Source organism: Hyposmocoma kahamanoa, unplaced genomic scaffold (genome assembly GCF_003589595.1).
Source record: "Hyposmocoma kahamanoa isolate Upper Pololo Valley unplaced genomic scaffold, ASM358959v1 232, whole genome shotgun sequence".
Taxonomy (NCBI): domain Eukaryota; kingdom Metazoa; phylum Arthropoda; class Insecta; order Lepidoptera; family Cosmopterigidae; genus Hyposmocoma; species Hyposmocoma kahamanoa.
Genome location: NW_020653750.1, coordinates 10,375,868 through 10,386,481, shown reverse-complemented (window position 1 = coordinate 10,386,481; position 10,614 = coordinate 10,375,868). Strand labels below are relative to the sequence as shown.

General features: G+C 37.7%; 1 protein-coding gene across 1 annotated transcript; it reads left to right on the top strand.

Moving 5' to 3' along the window:
• The first annotated feature begins 212 nt into the window (after positions 1-212).
• Positions 213-10,332, top strand: LOC113228665 (L-xylulose reductase-like). The gene is made up of 5 exons (XM_026462021.1): positions 213-264; positions 1,272-1,524; positions 3,954-4,068; positions 5,137-5,342; positions 10,201-10,332. Exons 1-5 carry the CDS (start codon positions 213-215, stop codon positions 10,310-10,312), a joined length of 738 nt encoding a protein of 245 aa, XP_026317806.1. The 3' UTR covers positions 10,313-10,332.
• The last annotated feature ends 282 nt before the right edge of the window (positions 10,333-10,614 follow it).

The window sequence follows — 10,614 nt, the reverse complement described above, 5'->3', positions numbered from 1 at the left end:
TCAAAAGCACTCGCTGTCACTCAAAAGCACTCGCGGGCATTCATAGGCACTGCTGGCACTTAAAAGCACTCAAAGGCTTTCAAAAGCACTCGCGGGCACTCGCTGGTACTGAAAGGCGCTCAAAGGCACTCGCGGGCATTCAAAGGCACTCAAAAGCACCCGTTGGCATTCAATGGCACTCATAGGCACACAAAAGCACTCATAGGCACTCGATGGCGCTCAATGCACTCAAAGGCACTCGCTGGCGCTCAAAGGTACTCAAAGGCATATATATATGTCTACCTATAGCCTACGTACGTATTGGTTTAGTACGAGTTAGTTTCGCCCGTGGGAACTAGATGGCGCTATTTTAATGAAACCACAAGATGGCTATTTATACTTTAATACTTTATAATCATCTATGAACTGATGCTAAGTGCGCGGACTGCGGACCTCATCTAAGGCGCGGAGTTGCGAACATTCTCCTAAGCGGCTCTCTCTGTCTCTTTCGCACTCATGTAAATTAGTCGGTAGCGAATTTAGGCTTTGGCAAAATAGTGGCCAAGTGATTTTAGGTTGAATTTCCTTTGAATTAATTATCATTTAAGTATTTCCAATGAAGTCTGTACAGTTTTTAAAAATAAAATATTGAACAACCATAAACCCTTATATTCTATATAAGAAGCTGAACAACTGTACAATAACGGACTAACTTAGTAATTTGAAAAAAAATCCCTGCAAAATGTTACACAGCTGTTCAATATTGTGTGTAAAGATTTTTTTCACAAACTACGTATTTAAAAAATAATAAGATTCACGCAAAATTACTGGGAGTTACGGTACTTAAACGTATTCTTTTTATCACTGCGAGAAAAAAAGGTATAACAAGCAATATACTATAAGTACATGCCACTAAATTGTATCAATGTTTACAATTAAGCTTAAAAATATACTTTGTTTTACCATATAAATAATAAACCACGATTACAAATATTTATCCACGTTTTTGGATAAATATCGAGTAAAAATGGATAAATATGGATATTTATCTTTCTACTGAGTATTTAACGTGTTATCTATACAGCTCGATGTTTTAGAAATAATACATTGTTCTGGCAAACGGGCGAATGACCAATTTACCTATGTATAATATTTTATACATAAATATAGTATTCAAATATATAATTATGGACTTTAGTATCTTAAAGTAATATTTTACAACAAAAATTAAATGAGGGTTACACCACTTTCACGCTGATACCCTCAATTAAGATACAATTGTTTTCAAACAGGTATTGGACGTGGCATTGTGGTGGAACTATGGAGGCAGGGTGCCAATATAGCTACTCTTTCAAATCAACCTGCAAACCTTAAGAAGCTGAAAGAAGAATATCCATCGATAGACGTAGTAGCTGTAGATCTTTCAGACTGGGATAAAACTAGAGAAATCGTGGAATCCTTAGGAGTTTTCGACGCTCTAGTAAACTGTGCTGGTATTGCGATGGTTGAACCCTTTTTAGAATGCAGTTCAAGCACTTTTGACAAGTACGTACATTTTAACTACATTTTTATAAACCTAAAAGAACAAAACCGTATTCGGTTTTGTTCCAAGCTTTCTCGTCCATTGTTTTGCATAACGTACTGTTAATACAATAGTGTATTAACTCAAAAAATGTATTTTTCAGAATAAATGAAAAACGAATTACTGTCCGAGAAAGATCATTAAAATGTATGTATAGGTTCATGTTAATTACAGCCGCCCATACAATTTCCTACTTCCCAAATATATTTTAAAGTAAAAGGGAAAAAATAGTTTCATATATTTGAGTAAGGACTGTTTTGGCCAGACCTACCTCACATAACTTTGTGTCACTTTGAGTGACTTAGATATCTTTTAATTGTTTCTAACAAAATTCTAACGATGGTTTTATTGACGTGTAAATAATCAAATTTTACTTTCAATGCCACACTCAGAAGCTCCCACGCATCTAAACTCTGGAAAATACCTGAAATTGTTATGTTAAATAATAAAGGTGTAATAAAACCGATCTGCACTTACGGGATACAATTGTGGTTAACAGCCCTAAATAACATTCTCAAAGTTAACTGCTGCACCCAACTTCTTTTTGTAACATTATCTAATGTTTCAATAATGCACATTATCTTTAATGGATTCATTACACTATGTGACACAAACAAACACTTGAAAATAATTGAATAAATTACGTTCGTTTAGCGGTCTTTTTGCGCTTTTTTTCTTCTTGTCGCGGGTGCACGCGACACCATCTCGAGCCACACGCAAAGACGGCGAACTCGTATCCCCACGTTCATCGCCGTGGCTTCCTATGGGGGAAGGTGGCGACTAAAGTCGCGTCTCCTTCTCCCTGTCCTTCGGCGACGGATGGCGACAGAGGCCGCAGCCTCCCTGTCTCTCTCCGCCGCCTCGTTCTGCAAAAGGACGGTTTCACAGAAAGTTAGGACCGCTTTCCACAACCTCTCGTTGTCGACCATGGCGCGAACCACCGTCGGCAACAAGAGATTCCTTCCAACAATTGCGCTTCTCCCAGGCCGGGCAAACCTCTACCGTGTGCTGAGCCGACTCCCCGGGGCACCTACTGCAGTGGTGGCACTCCGATGTCGCCTCCCTTCCGGCAATTCGACTAAGATACCTCTCAAAACAGCCGTGTCCCGAGAGGATCTGCGTCAGCCGAAAGGTTAGCGCACCATGTCGCCTGTCCATCCACTGCGACAATCCAGGGCGGATTGCCTCGATAGTATGGTGGCATGCACTAGGCTGTTCGAGCCTATGGGCCCACTCCACCAACATGGCGCGCCGGAGCTCGTTCTCTTTCGCCTCCATCTCTCTCGGCGCTAATCGCTGGCCCTGGCCATGCACTTCCTCTCGCCAGTGAAATATGGACGAGAGGGCCTTCGCATCCAGGTCCCATGACAGGGAACCTGCCAGATCTCAAAAGAGATCGTGAGGGAACCCCGCGTCACCCTTATGGCCCTCTTATCACTGTCTGGGGTTTGCGCAGAAGGGCGACATTCTGCTTCTTCAAGGTGTCTGCCCACACAGGGGAGCCATATATAGCCTTCGACCCCACAACCCCCATGTATAGTTTCCGGCTTAAGGCTTTTGGACTACCCAAATTTGAGAAAAGCCCACTCAATGAACCTGCAGTCCCCATCAACCCTGGTACCAGGCGTTTGAAGTGGGCTTATAAATCCCAGCGACCATCAAGAGTAAGTCCAAGATATGAAAGAGGCCCATATAGATAGTGTGTGCTATTCGAGCCTTAATGAGTCAGTTCCAAATGAACAACTTTATGGCCAATTATTTTTAAAGTCGTTTTACCATATAAACTCATTTTCGTAATTTTTTTAATTAGGACACTTTCATTCTAAGGTATGACAGGTGTTGCCAACTGTTACGGAATGATGCGAAAGCTCCCCGTGACTATCAACGACATAATAGTGAGGGAGGAGATGACGTCTGATATCACCCATCGCCTACTGGCGGCGGAATACCCCTGAGAATTACCTGATTTTAAAAAATATGTTGCCTACTCATTGATCACATTCAAAAAATGTTCCGCATATGAGAGTGGCCAACCGTATTAACATAGAATAGGTTTGTCAGAAAGTCTTTAGTCTATGTAATAAGAGCGACATAGACGTTATGTGTTTCGCGGTGGCGGTCTGAGAAGAAGCCAAACGCGTAAAGAGTTCGTCCAGCGAAATACTGCCACCTTATAACGTTTTCTGTCGCCAAGCGGTAATGTGACCATTATTGTCACAATAGACTAAGAACTATGTTACTGCGTTCCGGTTTTTAACCTTTTCAATTTAAAGTTCTGAGTGGCACTGCAACTGCTATGGATAGGCGTGTCGCTTAACACCAGACGCACGACATGTTCGTCCCGTAACCCAGTTCGTATTTATAATGTTATATTAATTTTTAATAATTACAGAACAATATCAATTAATACAAAGGCTATTTTGAACGTCAGTCAGATCGTCGCCAAGAAAATGATCCAGAATGGAATACGAGGTTCCATAGTGAATATTTCCTCGAAGGCATCTCAAGTAAGTTACAGCGAATTGGGTTTTCCAACACATATTCCACAGCAGGGCACGGGTCTCTTCTAAAAAGACAGTTTATAGTCGACCACACTGGCGTCAAGGTAGACAATTTCTTATACTTTGATAGCTTTTGATAATTTATATTCTGTCCTCGTAACGAAAAAAGGCATAACTATACGTACTTTATACAGCAATTGTGCCTTTGTTCGTTCTGAGGGCAGTATTGGACCTCTGCATCTGAATGATCCTTGAACTCACAGCTTTTGTACATAATTATCGTCTGCTTAAAGGAAAAATCACGTACTTAAGTGATATTTTCCACTAAACGCCATAAAATTTTATAGCTATGGTAAGAAAATGAGGATCTTTCCGGAGATGAAACTCAATTATAAAAAATCTATAAACTAAGTATTATTAATAGAAAAAGGCTTTAAATTTGAATAATTAAAAATAATTGAATAAAAATATTGAATTTGAATAATTAATAATTAAAAGAAAATTAATTTTGAACTAGAAAGTAATTTTAAAATCCGGGCGGGTTGATTGGGTTTTAATTCACTACCCATCTCTACGTTACATTATCATTAGTTCCAAGTTAATCTTGTATGTGAGCAATAAAGCGTATTTACTTATCTTAAACATTTTTTTTTTTTCATAATGACTTGTTAATATTGAGTGTTGATTATGAGCTCTTCAATAATAACGCCGATAACTCGTTAACAATCTGATTTTATGTTGAAATGATGCTTTAAAATTGGAATACATAAAATTAACTTCGAAAAATCGCCTGATGCTTAGCGCTCGTTTCTTTTAATTCGTCCTCTGAATGCCGGTTTGAGCCCCCGGGTCTCTTAGTGCCCCCGCAGTGCAATTTGTGTATTATGTTCGGTCTCTTATTGATTTGATATAAGGTTTTATAATATATTTTTTCCAACACAATCACTATTATTAAGGAAAATAAATAAACTAACTGATCGAGTGTGTTGAAAAATGTGATGTCAAATACGATATTACGTAAATTATTATTTATGTAGTCATATCATTTGAACTAATTGACCTTTGGTTTTACAGGCGGCTCTTCAAGATCATGTTGCGTATTGCGCTTCAAAAGGCGCAGTGGATGCGATGACAAGAGTAATGGCGTTAGAGCTAGGCCCCCACGGCATCAGAGTTAACACGATCAACCCAACTGTTGTCCTGACTGAATTGGGCCGGAAAGTTTGGTTGACTGACCCTGCGAAGGCAGAAAAATTACTCGCCAAAATTCCATTGGGAAGGTTTGTAATAATATTAATATAATATGTGGTCTGTGTATAATACTATACTAGTACAGGATACCTAATCTCTACAAAGGAATGTCGCACTCATAACTCCGCTTATTCGAGCAATAGATGGTACTGAGTAAACCCGCGATGCGATTGTAATAATATTTGGAAAGACCAACAGATGGCAGTTATCACATTTTTATCAAGGTTATTTCTCTTGTTGGCGTTGATGTACACACGGCAGCACATCAAGCTACACATTGACGTATCTTGTTCCGTTGCACTGGAGGCGATTTTCGAACAAAAATGTGTAGTCTGATGTGCCGTTGTCCGTACATACAATAACATACGAATAGAGAAGCTGAATCTGTAATTTTCATATTATAAAATAAAAATCAGTGCTAAAACATTAGGGGAAAGCTGTACCAGATGATCCCCTTAAAGAATATTCAGCTTAAAGCAGATGTAAAAGCGTTGAATGATAGAAAATGTATCTATTTACGTGTTGCCTTACTAAAAACGTTTTATTTTTTTATCTTTCATTATTATATTTGAATATTTTTAAAACCCTACTAAAGGTATGGGCAACATGACCCAGGGAATCACTTTGCCTCTATTTAGGAAAATTTCTATGTTTTGGTAGAAACAAATGAAAACAACAACTTTATAGACTTTACAAAGTCATCACTTATGTAATCTAGGTATATGAAACAACAGTTACGGAACTTCGAGAAGAAATAATCCTAATTAATTTATACTTTACAGCTACCTAAGGGTGGGCGATATTGTTTTTTATGGCAAGTTGCTATCCATCCTCGTCTCCACATCTTTAATGTACTTTTTACGACCTCGATTTCCTGTTTAACGCATCTGATGAAAACAGTTTTTTTTTTCACCTAAATATTTCATTGAACTGACAGACCCTTTATTTTTACCTTTAGCCCGTCTTTATAATGACATAAGGCGTACCTTAGAATGGAAGTTGCCTAACTTTTTAATCAACTTTACCTTAGATCAAACTCACACAATTTTTGTTCTTTTCCACAAAAATGAACTCGTCACTCACATCGCTATAACGAATTGACTGATGAGAGGGCATTGAGGCCTACTTTTTACTGAAGAAAATATCTAGATGACGTTACTAGTTTCGCTACAATTGAAAAGGACCATCTTACGTCCAAGGATCATCTCATACACCTTTCCCATACTTCCTTTCGAGAACAAATCATAAAGTAGGATCATTGAGAAACCTGCGATTTGTTAAGCTTTGAACATACCTACCTATTTTTATTTTTGTGCGAAAGTAAAATCTGATGAACTACTAAAAGACATGGAACAAAAGTTGTTGTATTATATATATATTAGGGGTTAAAGTATGAAATTGCCGTTTTATTGCAATAGGTTCTTTGAATTTTCATAGAATCTTCATGGTTTGAGGTTTTCGAATGAAACTTTTTTCAAATGGTTTCTGTGATTTTATTTTTTTTAAATTTGAAACATTTGAATATCGACTTTCAATTGTTTTTGTTATTCAATTTAGACAAGAAAGATGGATACTGCGAAAATTCGAGTGATTTTTGAATACGAGTTCCGACGCGGAACTAACGCGGCAGAAACAGCCCGCAATATCAATGCTGCGTTTGGAGAGGGGTCTACTAATGAACGCACCGTGCGATTTTGGTTTAAACGCTTTCGTGATGGAAATTTCGACTTAAAGAACGAGCCACGAGGAAGACCGCCCACACAGGTGAATAACGATGAATTAAGAGAGATAGTAGAAGCCGATCCTAGTCAAACTACCCAGGAATTAGCAGCATGGTTTAACGTTACCTTACCCACAATATTGACTCACTTGCGTCAAATCAATAAAATTAAAAAATATGAAAAATGGGTGCCTCATGATTTGACTGATCTGCAGAAAGAAACGCGTGTTGAAACTTGTGTTGCCTTGTTGAACCGGTACAGAAATGAAGGAATATTGGATCGAATTGTAACATGTGATGAAAAGTGGATTCTTTATGATAACCGGAAAAGAAAAATGCAATGGCTGACCCCAGGTCAAATGCCACAACAGTGTCCTAAAGCAAAACTTACCAATAACAAGGTAATGGTAACTGTTTGGTGGTCTCAGCATGGTGTTATTCACTATAGTTTTCTCCGATCTGGTCAAGCAATAACGGCAGATGTCTATTGTGCCGAACTCCGAACCATGTTGACAAAACTAGCAGTAAAACAGCCCCGACTCATGAATCGATCTTCACCATTTTTGCTCCACGACAACGCGAGACCTCACACAGCACGAGAAACCATTTTGACTCTTCAGGAACTGCAGTTAGAAACCATTCGTCATCCTCCGTATTCACCAGACCTTGCTCCAACGGACTACCATTTTTTTCGTGATTTGGACAATTATCTACGTGACAAGAAGTTTTCTTCCCAGGAGGCAGTACAAAATGCTTTCACACAGTTTGTGCAGTCTAGATCGTCGGAGTTCTATCGCAAAGGCATTAATAACCTTCCCATTAGATGGCAGCAATGTATAGATAATAATGGCAACTATTTTGATTAAATAAATTTGTTAAAAATTTAAAAAATAAACAATTTAGATTTTCGGTACAAATCGGCAATTTCATACTTTAACCCCTATTATTAACAGGTGTTAGTAATATAGTTCTGCGGGGTTGACAGTATTTTACAAATAACCTTGTAAGTATACCACCTACATTTCCTCTTATATTATGGGATTTGTCACTTTGTTTTGGGACGACTGTCAAGAATTGGCAGTTATTTTCCTTGTTTTAATACTTATTATCTATATATATATCCTTTTTAAAAACTCCAAACCATAACTAACTTAGCCATACGCAAAATAGGCGCACGATGTCGAATTGAGGAAACCAGTTACACAATACATCTATAGAATATTCTTATTTTACTTTCCTTAAACGTTGTTACCTAAGAATTTATAAATTGAGCCCGAAAAAATATCAGGCATTCTGGGGCATAGATTGTAGTGCATGATGCAATGGATGTGCTTCGTTTGAATAAATGCAAACTACGGACGTCGGCACATCAGGCTACACATTTTTGATGAACAAGATACGTCAATGTTGTGTGTGTGTGTGAGTTGTGTGTCCAACTTCGATTATAAATACATCCTAGCAAACGAAGGCGACGAGAACGACTTAAATCGACCTTCGTTTATGAACACAGGTGGCAAACACATCATATTTTGTTATTTAATTAAGAATCGAATTTGACTATTTCGTTGATTGTTTATTATAAGACTTATTCCTTAAATTTTTTACTAAAAATAGACTAAAGTAGTAGAAGTAATTCTAGTAGATATGTACCTACCAAAATAAAATTCACAAGGATTTGTATAAAAGTAGCAGTGCTTGTCCTTCAGCTCTGCTATTAATGGCCTTAACCCTATCCTTAGAGGAAAACCATGCCCGATAGTGGGATCTAATACTTTGGAAACTTTCACTTCTGGGTACAAAAACTAACGTATTTTATAGCAATAGGGTGAATAATAATGGACAAAAGGGGCAAACTTAATTTTTTTTTAATATAGATTCAATTGTCTTGTGGTGAATTTATATTGAAACTTGCACATAATTGCAATAATTATTATTCGTGTTGCTGATTTTGCCTTACAAAATTCCTGAAATACAGACCTGAAATACGTCTAGTTTAGGCAGCAGTCTCCCATAATATAATTATTTCTTTTTTTATGTATAGTGCTTGTCATTATAATCAATGTAGGTACCTATATTGTGGTAAGAAAATAAACAAACTTATTATTATTATTATCATTATCGTTGTTGTCCTTGTTGTTGTTATTGTTATTATTATTATTAACACTTGTTTCCCGAGTTGGTAAATTCAAACGGATATACTTTCATCGCGATATAGATTTCAAGGCTTTCGTGGTTATTCACTAAAAGATTATCACTAATTTCAGGTTTCTTACCACGGTATGACATGTTTTTATTTTCCCGATATTTCCGAACGGTCACACGCTCCATGGTCACGGATTGGCTGGACGGTGGCAGATGACAGCTTTAAGAGCAGACATATCTGTCTACTCTCGAAATATCGGGAAAATAAAAAGAAGTCATACCGTGGTAAGAAACCTGAAATTAGTGATAATCATTTCATCACGATGTTTTTCTTCCCCGAAAGGCTCATCACTAAATTTCAAATTAAATTTCACGTTAAATTTCGTACATAAATTCCGAAAACCTCAGAGATGCCGAATGAGAGAGCCCGGACTCGAACCTATAACCTCTGCTTGAGAGGCAGTAAATCAAACCATTAGGTTACCACGGCTTATTTTATAATTTGGGCCTTTCAAGGCGAGAGGGAATAGGCATTATTTAAGTGTAGCTCCATCGTCGACCTCATCATCACTTTCCATCAGCATACTGATTTTAATTCAAATTTAATCGACCCGATCGGGTAATCTCGAAATCAGATTGGTTTCCGAGCGAAAAGATGATCCTGATTCCTATTATATCTTTCTAATTTGTGAGTTAAATCAACTATTGTTCTGATTTGAAATGTCATGTTTCCAATCGGCCGGTTGTGAATCGCAGTTATGCGCCTCGACTCGGAAGGGACGTACTTTCCGATCGGGAGAGGCAATCAAAATCAAGCTACAAGTGAGATGGAGGTCAAATGTTACTTACTATTTAACTTAAAAAAATCGATAAAGAGAAATGACATCCCTCTACGGACTCGCTGATTATAAGTAATTCCTTTATGACTACGGGATTGAACTTAACGCCTACTACTATGGGCCTAAAGTCATTAATATCATGATTGATTGAATTATAGCATAATATTCAATGTTCATTCATTCCAGATTTGGTGAAGTGCACGAAGTTGTAAATGCCGTTCTATTTCTGCTAAGCGATGATGCGAGAATGATCAGTGGCGTTCACCTGCCTGTGGATGGTGGTTTTCTGGCTACGTAATCCGAAATTGCAACGTTACGGAAAAGGAACAACGAGGAATGTCGCGAAGTACCTACGCACGTTATAAACCATGAACATATTATTTTATACAAATTACTACTGCTACACAATACTCTTATGATACTGTAGGGGGTTTCCTTAATGTCATAATTTTAATGAAATAAAACGGTTCCTTTGGCTATCCGCGAGTATTAATATACACAGAACTAGTGAGAGAGAAAACTGCCGATTTCTTAACAGAACAAATGGGGAAAAAAGTACCAGTTGTTCTGTAAACTGTACAACAAAACTAGTGGGAATAA